Source organism: Esox lucius, chromosome 1 (assembly GCF_011004845.1).
Source record: "Esox lucius isolate fEsoLuc1 chromosome 1, fEsoLuc1.pri, whole genome shotgun sequence".
NCBI lineage: Eukaryota > Metazoa > Chordata > Actinopteri > Esociformes > Esocidae > Esox > Esox lucius.
In genome coordinates this window covers 15309099-15326596 of record NC_047569.1, presented here as the reverse complement: position 1 = coordinate 15326596, position 17498 = coordinate 15309099, and the positions used below count along the sequence as shown (strand labels likewise).

The window sequence follows — 17498 nt, the reverse complement described above, 5'->3', positions numbered from 1 at the left end:
GTCACCTATAAGTCCATGGATATGTTGTCTCTGAACACTGTGAACCGTTGGGATTCAAATCTGGCCCTCAAAGCCAGGGGGTTGCAATGGAAAAAAGTGGAACTGGCTTTGAGAGACTGATTTTAATTCCACTACTGTACAGTATTTATGCTTCTCTGCGTCCTCAAGCTACGGAGTGCTGGCATAATTACAATCCAAACATTGCCAGCCAAGAAACGTTAAATCAACAATCGAGTAGCTAACTAGCTATAAAAAGAAAAACCCGCCAACTTCAGTCTGGAAAATGTCAGGTATTCTATAATAAGCGAAATGAAATGTTCCTTATTCAAATGAAACATCTGTAGGGACAATGCTATAAAATGTCAATTCAAAAGTAATGTTATGCCTAGGAACCATGTCAACCAATTTCTAATGTCCTCAGTTGTTGGTTACCCTTCATAGCCGTGAAATGTCACAGCCTAAAATGTCCAAAACATTTATGAATAACTAGTGACCTGCTTGCTGAGTATTCCTTTCATTCACATTATTGGTGTATGCATAGATTATCCGAGATTATGACTGCAGAATGAATGAGACACACAGCTAGATTCTAAAACAAGTCTTTATTGGCCAGTTTACAGAAAGTGCTGTAGTGACCATCCAAAGAAAATTAAGAAAAACAGACCAAAGAAAAGTCAAGAAAAACTGAAGGTTTTACACATTTTACAAGGTTCATATTTATTTTCACTTTCCTTCTCTTCTTTTAAAACAAACATTGGGTAGAACATTGGGGGTGATGCAAAGTCCAGCATAGGTTTAAAGGGGATAGGGGGTCAGGTGTGAGAGGGGGTTCAGGAGCTGATAGTAACAAGGTTGAATTGTGAAACAGGGACGTCACAAGCACAGGTGTAACCCTACACGACCGTTGAGAACATTACGTGAACATGTAGCCAGCTATACAAGGGGTTCATTGAGACAGGCCTCTCCCAGCAAGAACCAAAGGACTATCCCCGAAATGAAATACATCAAGCAGGGTCACAAAGTCAAACACCCAACCGAGGAACACTGAAACATGTCATTTATTCTCATGTCAGGTAAAACAACATTCTGTTTCGGATGTGCACATAAAGGTAGTCGTACTCTGGAAAATGGGGATTAGAGGGTTAGGAGGTTTGACTACAGAACTATAGAAGACAATGCCCTATACATGCCAGTTAAGGTGGAGTTAAATCAGTTTTAACTTCCACAGTAATATCCCAGTGTTTTCTTCCATCGAAAGGTGTGGGAACAGTAGTGTCAGTCTGTCTTGCCTGGCCGTCTTGGTCGTCGTAGCAGAGACAGAAAGCACAGCCATTCATTCGGAATGATCTGAACATTTAGATAGAAAAGTAGGGGGATGGGTTGGGCTTGGTGTGATATGTACATATTGACTTTTCATGGGCAGGGTACATGGGTTGGGGCTAGTTGTACAGATGAACAGAGCGAGGGGCTTGATCAGGGTGGGGTCACACTATCTAGTCAGTATTTACAGGTAAGAGGAGCATATAAAAATGTACAAGGTTCCTCCTCTCTCAAAGCGTGTCCAAAAAACAGAACGAAAAAAGTATACCTTTTACCTATGGTGCTCATTCAGTTGGGTGCAACATACTGTATATAGACCATCGAAGATTTTAATGCATAGAGCTAAAATGGTAAATATGACAGAATAACAGGTCTGTTCTATGCAAAACATTCCTATCTAAACCTTTTGTAATGTTGCACCAGCATGACTCCACCCCAGGTAAGTATGTCTTTAACAGCGCACCAATCAGACAACTCATAAGATTGCTGAGTGCCATTGGGTAACATCACGTCTCTTTGAAATTGCCTGGAAACCTCAACCAGGCTTGAATAAGCAGTGATAAATAAAATATATTCCATTGCAAGAAACAAAAAAATATTTATTCAGGTATTAAAATACTGCAAATCAATGCAATAATAATTTTTTTAAGACTCCGTTTTCATCTGAGGCAATGGACAGAAGGAGTGACATCGTACACAGTTCCCTATTGGACTGTACAATGTTATCTGTTCCACTGTTATGAGATTACTATTGGTCTGTACTATTTCAATTGTTCTGTGATTAGTACAGTGGACTGCAGACCACTATGGACCAATGAAAAAGAAACCATTACAAAGGACGAAGTGACCGACTTTGACCACAGTGACCACAGTTTCTCTGACACGATTTTCAAACGGGGATGGGCAACTTGAAAGAGGGCCACATCAGAAGCTGTGTGTTTGCGTGCGTGTATACATTTTCTAAGTTGCCATGGCACAAAGATATATATGCAGTTTAAAGCAAATTTAAGGTAATTATACAATTTTCTAATATACTTGGGTTTTTAATATACTTGAATAACAGTAACAAACAAAATGAATCCGGGTGACCATGATTACGAGTTTAGACTGCTGGTTGATTAAGGTACTGTACACAAGTGGTGGAAATATCTACCGTGGCAGATTAAGTGACTGTCAGTTCAAAACTGCAGAAAATGATTAAATGCTAAAGCCCATTTTAAAATTGTATATTATGTATTAACAACTGTGCGGTTCAAACATTGAATGCTGATTGGCTGAAAGCCATGGTATATTTAAGCAATAAGGCATGAGGGGGTGTGATATATTGACAATACACCATGACTTAGGGCTGTTAGTTGTATAGCCCTTAGTTGTATAAGTTATATACCATCATGCAAACCCAGAGTTGTCTTATTGCTTTTATTACCAACTCAATTTGAAACGTAAACAAGTCTTTTTTTTGTCATTCTTACATTCGTGTGGTATGTGGTCTCATATGAAATAGCTTTCCTCTAATCAGAATTCAGGGTTCAAATTACATGGTTTTCAATGCTTATATAGTATACTGGTATACTATATTTGTAGTTTTCCAATTGTATACTATATCCCCTTTTGCCTTAATGATTAATTCTTCAAAATGAACTCTCCACAGCAATTCAGGGCAACTGATTTCTTGAAATTGAAATTGTAGTTTTTGCATATCCCACTCTCCTTTTTGACACCCTCGGAGAGTGGGGTCAGAGCTAGTGGATCAGCCATTATTACAGTGACCCTTATGTATTAAATTGATCTGGGGGCCATAAGGCCAGCAGGATGCTAGTTGCCCACCCCTGTCGTGAACCCATAAAATAGGTGGACAGGTAATTACATTTTCCCCCGTCTCATGTCAGCTTGTGGACTAAGAATGAAAGTCTTGAGTATTCAGGACCACAGGATATTATTACTGTATTGTTCCACAGGGTCACCTTAGGGTTTAGTTATCACACCAGATGTTCTGAAATAAAGGTAAGGAATCTTATTTCAATGTCTATCTCGCTTTCTATTTCCATCCCCAATTTCCCTTTTGAGCAGTAGGGGGAGATGTTACCTTGATTTTGAGAAAGGACATGTAGCCTCTCATGACTCAAACAATTGATTTTATGGCATTGTGTATATTGGTGCCTCTGAAAAGGGTTTTTTAAACCTTTCCTCTGGGACCCCCAGCCAATCCATGTATTTGAACTATTTCAGAGTGAACACACCAGATTCAACTTATCTACTAATCATCAAGCCCTTGATAAAGGGAATCACTGAGCAAGGTCATGGCTACAACTAAATGATGAAACGTCTCAGGGTCCCTGAGGAGACTTTTAAAACCACTGTCTCAGAGTTTGTGAATGTGTGTGTCCGTGTGTGTGTATAAGTGAGCGAGAGAGAAGAGAAGACTGTATTTAGTAGGTTAATATAGAGTTGTCCCAGTTGATCTGGACTCTCTTGCTGTCCTGTTGCACTTTGGGTTTTCCTGGGATGTCCTCCTCTTCACTGTCATCTGACTCTGCGCTGGTGATGTCATCCTCTTCCTCTTCTTCATCATCATCATCCTCCTCACTGGCCTCTTCCTCTGCTCCTTGTGGCTCTTGGAAACTCTGCATAAAGGACAGGTGTGTAATATATATTATAGTTAGATATATAGATAGAGACTGCAGATAGATGCAGTGCTTTGCAAAAGTATTGAATCCCATTAATATTTGTTAGACCCATCTTTTGTTGCAACAACATCTAATAATTTGGGGTAAGTATGTGCCAGCTTTCCAGTGTCAGGGTGATTTAATTGGATGACACTTTTGGACCACAATTTGGAAATAGTGCCAAAGATTCTCAAAAGGATTGCGATCAGGATTTTGAATGTGCCACAGTAGGAAATTCACCTTTTTGTTTTTGAATCACTGCATTGTTGTTTTGTACTTAGGATACTTGTGAAAGGTGAATTTCATCCCGAGCTTCAGGGGTTTCAGCAGACTGAAGCAGGTTATCTTCTCCATCCATTATTCTTTAAATTTTAACAAAATTCCCAGTCCCTGCAGATGAGAAACATCCCCACAGCATGATGCGGCCACCATCCTACTTCACCGTAGAAATGGTGTCTTGAGGCATGGGCAGTGATAGATTTGCGTCACCCATAGTGCTTTGAGTTTGGGCCAAGAATATCCATCTTGGTCTCATCTGATCAGAAACCTTTTATCCACATCACCAGCTAGGTCACTTTTATTGCTTCAGCTGGAACACTTTGAGTAATGGCTTCTTTCTTGCCACCCTCCCATACAGACCAATGTAATGCAAAGCTCTTGTTATGGTTGACTTGTGCACCATTACTCCACTTCCAGCCAAGGAACTCTGTAGGTCTTTCAAAGTAATTGTTGCCCACTCTGTGGCTTCTCTTACAACTCTCCTTTCTTGTTTGAGCACAGAGTTTTGAGGAACAGCTTACACTTACACTTCCTGATTATTGATCCAACTGTGCTCTGTGGAATATCCAAACACTTATTATTTTGTACCTTTTTCCTAATCTATGGATTTGTATTACTTTATTTGTAACTTCTGTTGAATACATTTTGGTCTTTATTTTCCTTCACAGCCTGACTAAGGACCTTTTAACAGTGTGGTTATTATCCAGAAAATCGGTTGGAAACTGTCATGGTTCACAGATGGAGGCCAATGGTACGGTAAATGTGTGCTCATTAGGGCAATTTCTTTATTCTGTGTAAACTTAGAGCTTACCCAGCAGAAAGGTTGAGTACTTATCCAAGAAACACATTTAAGTTTTTCATTTTTCTTACAAATATTTCCCAACATAAAAGAAATTTCACCTTACACCCTACAGTGATTTAAGAAGTTTTGAAAAAAAATCTAACAGAACAATTTCTCTTTCAAAATTCAGTAATATGACAGTAATATGACAAATAATACATTTGGTCAGGTATTTGAATCATTTTGCAAGGTACCGTTTATAGAAAGATACATTCTTAAATACAGAAACAGGTATGTAATTATATATAATAGATACAGCAGATCATTCAGCGTACTGCAGGGGGTTCCAACCTTTTCTACCAGGTCCCCCTATTTTGTATTTGATAAATTACATCCCCCACCCCTGCCTGTCAAGTTAAATCTGTCATTTTCTGGATGCTAACTTTCAGTTCACTCAATCTCTATTAAAGTGAGAAACTAGCACTTAAAGAAGTACCGTACACTTTTTATATTTTCTGAAGATCCCAATTTTTCTTTTTAGCTTTTGTAAGTGAGTAAGTAAAGAGAAAGTGAGTATAGCAAGTGCGTTCTTAGGGAAGAATTGGTTTGAATGCAAATTGGTGTTTCTGTAATTCAGCAAAACTGCCCCATTTAAGAGGCATATCCGCTAGGTTGGGAAACCCTAATATACAGTACATACTTTATAGATACCGTTTATGTATTGTTTATAAACAGTGTATATATAGATATACAGCATCTATCTACCTTTGGTTTTAATTCCCTTTCCTGACTTCCTCCATCTCCCCCCTTCTATTACAACCCTGTTTCCAGAAAAGTGACAAGAATAATGTTTCTCAACGTAAGATTGCAAAGAGTTTGGCGACCTCATCATCTACGCTACATAATATCATTAAAAGATTCAGAGAATCCAGAGTAATCTCTGTACGCAACGGACAAGGCCAAAAACCGGTATCGGATGGCCGTGATCTTCAGGCAGCATGGCATCTAAATCAAACATGATTCATTAGTGGAAATCACTGCATGGGCTCAGTAACACTTCGGGAAAACCATTGTCTGTGAACACAGTGCATCACTGCATCCACAAATGCAAGTTAAAACTCTTACATGCAAAGAAGAATATAAACAAGATCCAGACACGCTGCCATTTCTCTGGGCCTGAGCTCATTTAACATGAACTGAGGCAAAGTGGAAAACTGTCCTGTGGTCTGGCAAATCAAAATGTGAAATTATTTTTGGGAAGCATAGATGCGTCCTCCAGTCCAAGTAGGAGAGAGACCATCCAGCTTCTTAAAAGCGCTCAGTTCAAAAGCCAGCATCCGTGATGGTTTGGGGCGGAATTAGTGCACATGGCATGAGTGACTTGCACATCTGTGAAGGCACCATTAATGCTGAACAATATATACAGGTTTTAGAGCCATCCAGACAATGTCTTCTTCAGGGAAGGCCTTGCTCATTTCAGCAAGACAATGCCAAACAACATTCTCAAAGTATTACAACAGCACAGCTCCGTAGTATAAGCCTGCCTGCAGTCCAGACCTGTCACCCATTGAAGCATAATGAAACGTAAAATACAACAAAGGAGACCCCAAACTGTTGAACATCTGAAATCCTCTATGAAGCAAGAATAGGAAAACACTTCACTTACAAAACTACAGCAATTGGTCTCTTCACTTCCTAAACGCTTACAGAGTGTTGTTAAAAGAAGAGGTGATGCAACACAGTGGTAAACATTCCCCCGTCCCAACTTTTTAGAAACATGTAGCAGGAATCAAATTCAAAATGGGCATCCAAAAGCAATAACATTTCTCAGTTTCAACATATGATATGTTGTCTTTGTACTATTTTCCATTAAATACAGGGATAAATTTGCACATCATTGCATTCTGTTTTGATTTCCATTTTACGCAGCGTCCCAACTATTTTGGAAACAGGGTTGTATTTCTATTCTATCCCTTAATTTCTAGCCTCCCCCCTCTCCTCTGCGGTCCCCTTCACCTCCATAGGGTTGACTGTGATAGTGAGTGCTGAGTCGTCCCAGTCCAGCTCTCCCTCCTTGCTTGTGTCAGAGCTCCTGCCCTCCTGTTGGTGGGTCAGGTGAATACGGTAGATGCCCAGCACCACCACCCCCACTAGAGCTGCGATACAGATCACTATCACCACAGTGGCAGCACTGGGGACTCCTGGAGGGAGAGGAAACATAATGTTAATGTATTTTACAGTTTTTCCATTATTGTAAAAAGACTAAAACTGGTTCTATGAACAAAATATAAATCTGTTCTCGTGCAAAATTCAGTTTCAGCCTTTTTTGAAATTTAGTTTCACCCTACACACAGTCCTTTTTAAAGCATAACTGTCATCATGTTGTCATGTAGAAAACACCGCCATTCAATCCAATCAAATCATCACAATTCTAACACTCACAACACGCAGCTGTCGAGGTGAAAACACAAGCATGTAGTAATTAATCCATAAGCAGCCAGGATTTTGGCATGAATAGGGCCACGGGTAAGCTCAGGTGTTTTGGAACAATGGATAAAAACATCAGAAAAATAGTGAAAGGTAAAGGAAGAGGAAGAATCGGAGGTGGTTGAGCAGGAGGAAGAGGAACAACACTGATCTCTAATGACCCGGTACTTGACAAACTTCTCGCACATAGTTTGACAATGTGGAAGGCAGGACTATAAATACAGCCAAACCTCAATCGTTTAACAGTTGCATGGTTGTTCTCACTTTCAGAAATGAAAATGGGTAACTTTCTATAAACATAAAAACTGTTGACATTTGCCTTCTATCTCTCTGCATTACTTCTTAACCATGGATCAAGTGTCTGCATGGACTGGCCCATGAGCAGTTTTCTAGGCCTACATTGGTGATTTTGATTGGTGATTTTGTAAGAGATATATTGAGTGTAACCAGATCAAAATTATTATGTTAACTTGCAGTCACTGAATTTATTCTCACCCTACTGTATGTGTATCATACATTTGTAGTTGAGGCTATTAATTGCAGAAATATATCAGCCATAACACTATGAACTCCTGCCTAATATTGTGTAGGTCCCCCTTTTGCTACCAAAACAGCCCTGACCCGTCGAAGGCATGGACTCCACTAGACCTCTGAAGGTGTGCTGTGGTATCTGGCACCAAGAGGTTAGCAGCAGATCCTTTAAGTCCTGTAAGTTGCGAGGTGACATCCAAGGATCACACTTGTTTCGTCCAGCACATCCCACAGATGCTCGATTGTATTGAGATCTGTGGAATTTGGAGGCCAAGTCAACACCTTCATCTCGTTGTTGTGTTCCTCAAACCATTCCTGAACCATTTTTGTTTTGTGGCAGGTGCATTATCCTGCTGAAAGAGGCCAGTGCCATCAGGGAATACTGTTGGCACTGAACAGGGGTCAACATGGGCACCCTGACTGGTCTGCAGCTACGCTGCCCCATACAGAAACAAACTGTGATGCACTGTGTGTTCTGACACCTTTCTATCAGTACCAGAATTAACCTTTTCAGCAATTTGAGTAGCTCTTCTGTTGGATCTGTTGCACACGGGCCAGCCTTCGTTCCCCATGTGCATCAGTGAGCCTTGGCCGCCCATGACCCTGTCGCTGGTTCACCGCTTTTCCTTCCTTGAACCACTATTGATAGTTACTGACCAATGCAGGGAACACCCCACAAGGGCTGCAGTTTTGGAGATGCTCTGACCCAGTCGTCTAGCCATCACAATTTATCCCTTGTCAAAGTTGCTCAGATCCTTACATCAACTTTGAGGAAAGAATGCTCACTTGCTGCCTAATATATCCCGCCCATTGACAGGTGCCATGATGACAAGATTATAACTGTTATTCACTTCATCTGTCAGTGGTCATAATGTTATGGCTGATCGGTGTATCAGTGTTATTCACTTCACCTGTCAGTGGTCATAATGTTATGGCTGATCGGTGTATCAGTGTTATTCACTTCACCTGTCAGTGTTCATAATGTTATGGCTGATCGGTGTATCAGTGTTATTCACTTCACCTGTCAGTGGTCATAATGTTATGGCTGATCGTTGTATCAGTGTTATTCACTTCACCTGTCAGTGGTCATAATGTTATGGCTGATCGGTGTATCAGTGTTATTCACTTCACCTGTCAGTGGTCATAATGTTATGGCTGATCGTTGTATCAGTGTTATTCACTTCACCTGTCAGTGGTCATAATGTTATGGCTGATCGGTGTATCAGTGTTATTCACTTCACCTGTCAGTGGTCATAATGTTATGGCTGATCGTTGTATCAGTGTTATTCACTTCACCTGTCAGTGGTCATAATGTTATGGCTGATCATTGTATCAGTGTTATTCACTTCCACCTGTCAGTGGTCATAATGTTATGGCTGATCGGTGTATCAGTGTTATTCACTTCACCTGTCAGTGGTCATAATGTTATGGCTGATCGGTGTATCAGTGTTATTCACTTCACCTGTCAGTGGTCATAATGTTATGGCTGATCGGTGTATCAGTGTTATTCACTTCACATGTCAGGGGTCATAATGTTATGGCTGATCGGTGTATCAGTGTTATTCACTTCACCTGTCAGTGGTCATAATGTTATGGCTGATCGGTGTATCAGTGTTATTCACTTCACCTGTCAGTGGTCATAATGTTATGGCTGATCGGTGTATCAGTGTTATTCACTTCATCTGTCAGTGGTCATAATGTTATGGCTGATTGGTGTATCAGTGTTATTCACTTCACCTGTCAGTGGTCATAATGTTATGGCTGATCGGTGTATCAGTGTTATTCACTTCACCTGTCAGTGTTCATAATGTTATGGCTGATCGTTGTATCAGTGTTATTCACTTCACCTGTCAGTGGTCATAATGTTATGGCTGATCGTTGTATCAGTGTTATTCACTTCACCTGTCAGTGGTCATAATGTTATGGCTGATCGGTGTATCAGTGTTATTCACTTCACCTGTCAGTGGTCATAATGTTATGGCTGATCGTTGTATCAGTGTTATTCACTTCACCTGTCAGTGGTCATAATGTTATGGCTGATCGGTGTATCAGTGTTATTCACTTCACCTGTCAGTGGTCATAATGTTATGGCTGATCGTTGTATCAGTGTTTATTCACTTCACACCTATCAGTGGTCATAATGTTATGGCTGATCGGTGTATATTTTGCTCTGTGTCAAACCTAACTGCTGACCCGTGCCACAGATGTCCAGAAATATTACCCTATCCTCACATCTGGAGGTGAGCTTGGCCAGTCAGGAACTTGAAACTTTCTCACCCTGATAAACCCCCTAGTTACTGTGGCAGTATGTTTGCTGTCTCTTGGCCATTTGCTGTTGCTGAGCTCACCCACCACTGCTTTTTTTCTTTTTATTTATGTTGTTTTTTGTAAGCCTTAATTTTTTTTTTCTCATAACGGTTTCCTTGACAGTCTTTGGTCCTCATGTAGACAGGCTCCAATAGCAGACTCCAAAGGCAAATTCAACCTACAACCAAGAATAGACAGTGACAACCCTCTTATTCCAGACAAAGCACAACCTTTACTAATCAGTACACCAACCAAGCCAATTTCTCAATACTTTTGGTAGGGGGATTAAGTACTATGAACCATGTTCTTCAATTAATGAAAGCCCTCTGTATTCTATTAAATAGGTAAATCTCAGTCCATGACATGGCAGGGACTATAATTATTTTGCTAATCATGAGGCATTTGTCAGAGTGGAGGACATTGAGCCCGTACCTATCAGAATGCTGACTGTCTGTTGCTAATTTGTTTTCTGTGAATTTGGTCAAACTCAATTCTTTCCATAAGTTTGCTGAGAACTGGTAGCAGCTGTCACATTGGCTGTTTGAAGCAGAAATACTTTTGCTATTCTTGGGTAGCGAAATAACTTTCGATTTCCTCCAGGTCCAGGGGCAGGCACTTTCATCTATGCAGGGATTGAAGATTTGGCAAACAGAAGCAGCAATATGTCCTCTACCAACTTCAGTGGTGGTGTTTTTTTCTCATTAATAGATAGCAAGGCTTTTTTCACCTTTTCCTTGGTGACTTTACCGCATTCCAAAACTGACAAATTCTTGTCTTTCAATATTTAGTAAGTTATTCATGAATATAAAGACTCAGTGTTTGTCGGCATGTCATGCCCACATTTGCTGATCTTGTCATCAAAAAGTAATTAATGCTGTTGGCTACTGGAAATGTTTTTGTAATAAAAGAGCCATCTGCCTCAACACAAGATGGAGACAAGATATAATAAAAAAAACCTAATAAAACTATTCCTCAGCCTAAATGTAGGCTATGGACCTAGACAAACTGTAATCCATGGTTCAGTTTTCTTGAACCTTTTACTTCAGTGGGCTAAATCAGATTCACACAAAGCTTTTTTTTTAATAGTCTTAAACAAATCTAGTTTGAAGCAAATGTATATCCCTCACTCAAGTTTGAAACTCTGTGTTGCACTTCATATAAATGAAAGAAAACTGAAATATAACAGGACGTCTCATTAGTTCATTGGGCTACTCACTTATTCAGAGACACTCACTGGGTGAGTTTTCCTCACAAGTAATTACACAGCCTTTTGTAACCATGTTCAAAAACATTTTATTAAAACTTTTATTCTTAAGAAGACCTAGGCATCCTCAAGCGGATTATTGTACAGGTTTTGAAGTATGGCCAGCTGACAGCTGTTAATTTATAACTATGTGGGAGAGGGCTGGTTAGTTGAAGTTCTCAATGAGTTGGCTTGCTGAGGGACTGTTTTAACTTGAAATATTAATATATTTGAATGCTAAGTTAATGCTTTATAATGATGATTTTATACTAAAACCCGTCTGTGGCTGCTCTGACTGCCCAGCCCCCTTCCATTTATCAGCAACTAGAAGAAGCAATTTAATGAACGCTTCAAGTGCAGTGTCAGCTTGTTTCACAAAAGATTGAGTCTTTGGAAATAATTTTTTAGGGGGTCAAGTTTATTTTTGGGGGCACACAATTTTTTCTCTCTAAAGAAAGATTGATATATCTGCTCCATTTTTTTGGGAACAGTTTACAATAGCGTGGCGATTCACAAGCCAATTTTTTTTAATTATGTTTATAGAGTGTAATATTGGGGTTCAAACTTAAAATAATAAATATCAACTCTCTACATGGTACAGGCATCTTCATTGTTAAAAGCCTATATTCAGGCATGTGAGGTGCAGACTTTTGCTTCAAACTGTTGAGTGATTTTGTGTGAATTTGATACGGTGCATGAAATAACCATTACATTACTTCTGCAATGTTTTGCAGAGTTTAGCAAAATAAGTCTATGTGAGTTATCAGGACATGTTTATTGTTTAATGTTCAAATCATGTTTATGTTAATAATAAGTAATACATCTATATTTTAGCTGATTTACAGACCTATTAACATGGTAACATATCCTAATTAAATCTATTGATTGTTAGCCAGCGGTCGCTAAAGTTAGCTGAAGTTTGTAATGAATTTCAAAGAAAGACATATCATGAATTTGTTTTTCCAGGCCCATACTACCTCTTTTGTTTCACTGTGAAAAATCAATGAAGATCCAGTAGAAACAAAGTACTTTTTTTCCCTCCAATGTATTACAATGCTTTCTTTCTATAGAACTGTATGTACTGTGTTTTACAATACTTATTTTTGTTGACTGAGGACACAATTCAAACAGCAATGACCTTGGAGGATAGGGCAACTCCCTTGCTCAAGGACGACAGATTTTTTTTTCCACCTTGCTGTCACTAGAATTCGATCTAGCAAATGTTTAAGAGCGTCTGACCATGAGTGATCAGATGCTCTTAATGCAAGAATACCTGTTGCCCCAATATTTATATACTACCCTTCATAGTTAACATACACTATCTTTGTTTTTGTAAAACAGTTTCCTATCATCCTTGTAGTTAATATTTATTTATCAATTTACAGTATTTTGGCTACAATCTACTTTGTGGTCTGATATGTTTTCTCAAATCAAATTTCATATAGCATATTTCTTACATAAAATGCATTTCAAAGCACTTAACCTGTAAAAGAAAGGATAAAAACAACTTTCTATACAGCCGTGAGAGGTTGATGAGGCAAAGAGATAACGATAACACTGGCAGGAAGAGGTCTCATCAAACTTTTGAATACCGACCTTTGGGACAACTAAAATGCCTGTGCCAGAATACAATAATGTGAAAAAGTAAGTACATTGAAAAAAAATATATGAACACATGGATATCTGGATAGTATGTTACTTATTAAAATATGTAACATAAGAAGTCCAGAGAGTGTACTGACTTTTTCACATAACCATAAAAAGCATATCAGACAAGGCTTAAGGTCATTTAGAAATCAACAGAAGCAGAATTTATTATAAATGTAATAATCAAAAACGAACAAACAGCCAATTCATGGACTTTAAAGTAGGTATTTTTTACTGTCATTTCGACGTTAGTGAGAACTTGTGCTGCAGCATTCTGAATTTCCCGCTTTGTTCTCGGCCATACACTTTCCTTATCTACCTACAGGGATTTGGCAGTTTTAACAGTAATTTTCTCTAAGGGGACATGCTTATCAGAAAATAGAAGAAGCAATTTCATGAATGCTTCAAGTGCAGTGTCAGCTTGTTCCTAAGAATGTTGAGTCTTTGGAAAGTATTTTTTTCTAGAAATGGTAATTATACACATGACGGGTGTGAATAATACTTTGGAGCAGATTTGTGAAGAGTTAGTAGATATTTTGTCAATACAACTAGATGATTTAGTAGTATACTGTACACACACCAGTCAATCAAACTAAACCACATTCCAGGCATTGGTTAAAGTCAATTTTCTTTTAATGGATAGTTTGATGACAACCAGTCTACATTAAGGACACCCAAAATATGTACCTTTCTGTTGATATCACGTATAAGAATTTCAGATACCATTAGCACTGGACTATAGCAGTATCCATTAGGAATAGGGGCTGGTTAACATCTTGCATCATTGTGCATCTGTGTGGCTGATCTGTGTTAGATTTAAACTTACAGTGCAGATAGTGGAATTTAAAACAATAGGAAGAAGATAATTATTGGGCTTTAGACCAAGCCCATGACTTGTTACAGAGAACAGAGAAAAGTTTGAAGCGTGGACAAACTAGTACAACTAAGTGTGCTAACAGCTGGATGTAGCTGGAACAGCTGGAACTACACATTCACACACAATTCCCCCCCTTGCACTGCAGTACATATACTCCTCACGTGCACAAAAATATGCATGCATGCACATGCACAACTCACACAAGCTCTCAAAATCTCCTAACGCAGAGCAAAGAAATCACCACGAATCTAAGTCGACCATGAGGTTGAATGAATAATTAACAGATCTCTAATGTGCTAGATTAAAATATGTTGGGCCCTATGCACCCACCACTTTCATGACTCTAATACATCACTTTGTCTGTGCTAGCATTACATTACTCTCACTATGTACTTCAATCCTAATCCTGAAGCCTCATCAGCACAAAGCTACGCTACTGCACAATAAAGACCCTCGATTTGTTGAATCAGGTGTTGTAATGCTGGGATAGAACAGAATTAATTCATGTTAAGTTTATAGTGTTACCTGAGCTGAGTGTTGGGTATAGACTGATGCTTTTATAGTCTTTCCTGAGCTGAGTGTTGGGTATTGACTGATGGTTCTATAGTCTTACCTAAGCTTTGTGTTGGGTGTAGACTGATGGTTCTATAGTCTTACCTAAGCTTTGTGTTGGGTGTAGACTGATGGTTCTATAGTCTTACCTAAGCTTTGTGTTGGGTGTAGACTGATGGTTTTATAGTCTTACCTAAGCTTTGTGTTGGGTGTAGACTGATGGTTTTATAGTCTTAACTAAGCTTTGTGTTGGGTGTAGACTGATGGTTTTATAGTCTTAACTAAGCTTTGTTTTGCATGTAGACTGATAGTTCTATAGTCTTACCTGAGCTGTGTGTTGGGTACATATTGTGGATCATGGCTGGATGATGGACCACTTGCATGTACTGGGGTGGAACTACCATGTGATTAATATGCTCCCCAGCCTCTGATTTGTGGAGAACGCTGACCTGAGCAGGGCAAGAAGAGATAAAGAATACAGGTATAGAAAGTTAAAAATAAAAAATGTCAACCCTTTCTGGGATACAAAAAGACAAAATTAGAGAAAAGGGTCTGAAATCAGGCATATCATTTCTAAAACGATATCGGTATTGGAAGTTTGGGATATCTGTATGGTTATCCAGTCCACTTACCTCCAGGGTGAACTCATTGCTAGTGTAGCGTCCGTTGAGCTCAGAACAGGTGAGACGAAACTTCCTGTCAGGGATCTGAGCAGGATGCCAGTTGTAGTAACGCACCTGTCTGATCACCTGCTCATAATTGGACATTGAGTCCACACCTGAGAGATAGTGAAAATAGTTGTATAGTCACCACCAGAGTATACACCTGAGAGATAATGAACATATTCCTATAGTCACCACTAGAAACTACACCCGAGAGATAATGAAAATATTTGTATAATTACCACCCAAGTCTACACATGAGAGATAATGAACATATTCCTATAGTCACCACTAGAAACTACACCCGAGAGATAATGAAAATATTTGTATAATTACCACCCGAGTCTACACATGAGAGATAATGAACATATTCCTATAGTCACCACTAGAAACTACACCCGAGAGATAATGAAAATATTTGTATAATTACCACCCGAGTCTACACATGAGAGATAATGAACATATTCCTATAATCACCACTAGAAACTACACCCGAGAGATAATGAAAATATTTGTATAATTACCACCCGAGTCTACACATGAGAGATAATGAACATATTCCTATAGTCACCACTAGAAACTACACCTGAGAGATAATGAACATATTCCTATAGTCACCACTAGAAACTACACCCGAGAGATAATGAAAATATTTGTATAATTACCACCCGAGTCTACACATGAGAGATAATGAACATATTCCTATAATCACCACTAGAAACTACACCCGAGAGATAATGAAAATATTTATATAGTCACCACCAGAGTCCACACCTGAGATAATAAACATGTTCCTATAGTCACCACCAGAGTCCACACCTGAGATAATAAACATGTTCCTATAGTCACCACCAGAGTCCACACCTGAGAGATAATTAACATGTTCCTATAGTCACCACCAGAGTCCACACCTGAGAGATAATGAACATGTTCCTATAGTTACCACCAGAGTCCACACCTGAGAGATAATAACCTCCTAAGACCTGAGCTCTGATAATGTATGCATTTTTCTCTATGATATTTGGGATAAGTACGACCTGATAGTATACTAACCGACAACTGTCCTCTAATAAGGACAATAGGTTTAAGTTAAGCAGAATGAATTACATGGTGCAGGAAGCCTAAAACATAGTGTCATCATATGCGGACACAGGGTCTCAGGAGGTTAAACATATTTGCCAGGGCCTGACAGCACTCTGTGTTGAGTTTTGTTGTTCCCCAATTAGAGGCAGCTGCCCTGCGTTGATCCTATTCAAGTTGCCCTTTGTGACCACTGTTGTGGATTATTGTTAATGCCTTGTGCATTTAAGTCATTGGTTGCTGTTGCATCTTTTATTTTGGGCTGTTGAGTCTAATAAATGGAATGCATCATTGTTCTGAGCCTTGTGTCCTGCCTACTGCATCGTGACAATATCACTTCAGTCACCACCAGAGTCCTCAATGAAAGGGCTATGAGTGTAGAGGTAAGATTAGATTACAGCTAGGCATCTCCCTGGTACATAGAATGGGCTCAGAAATGACATACTGTAGGCATAAAATGTACAAAAAATTATATAATGAGCTACAGTATACTGTAGGCAGAAATCTTTGAGATTATTTTAAATGAATACAATTCCTTAGAGAAAGAGATTTTGTTTAACAAGTTTTTTTTTTTTATCTCAAAATGGAAGGTTTGGACCTGCAGGCAATTGATCAAAAATATCAGGCTCCACATTAAACAAAAAACATTGTTTGAATTGAAGAGAACTGTCCAGAAGCACAAAGGGAACTTTCCAGAAGCACAAAGATGAGGATGTAGAAGGTTTCTCCATGGAAGAACACTCTCACATCCCTATGAATATTTTCTCCAATTTCTGAAACACTGATGTTATCCTCACAAGGTCAGGTATTAAAAAGCTTTAAAATACTTGAAATTATAATTGATAAAGAAATGGTATTAGTATAAAACATTATTTCCTAAATTATTTTAGATACAATATAAATGCAATAAAGCTAAATAGGTATAATATGCTTCAGTATTTCAATTATTTATTTCACACAGACATTTTTGCTATTTTAATCTAGGGTGTCAATGATTGGGGATAGGGAGGGATGGTGTTCGAGTTATGTTAGGAGTCAGAGGTTAGAAGTTGGGAGATTAGTTTTT

The 17498-nt window shown here is 38.9% G+C and overlaps 1 protein-coding gene across 3 annotated transcripts in view; it reads right to left on the bottom strand.

The window, feature by feature from the left end:
• Nucleotides 1–587: 587 nt before the first annotated feature.
• Nucleotides 588–17498, bottom strand: part of LOC105018616 (calsyntenin-2) — a 262824-nt gene continuing 245913 nt past the window's right edge. For 2 of the 3 annotated variants that reach the window (XM_013136860.4, XM_020050784.3), the window contains exons 13-16: nt 15323–15468; nt 15016–15139; nt 7063–7247; nt 1041–3944 (exon numbers count right to left, since the gene is read on the bottom strand). In XM_013136860.4, the coding sequence (XP_012992314.1) occupies nt 3750–3944; nt 7063–7247; nt 15016–15139; nt 15323–15468 (650 nt within the window). In that variant the 3' untranslated portion in view covers nt 1041–3749. Of the gene's footprint in view, nt 3945–7062; nt 7248–15015; nt 15140–15322; nt 15469–17498 lie in introns of all 3 variants that reach the window. The other variant, XM_013136838.4, reaches the window with a different exon arrangement.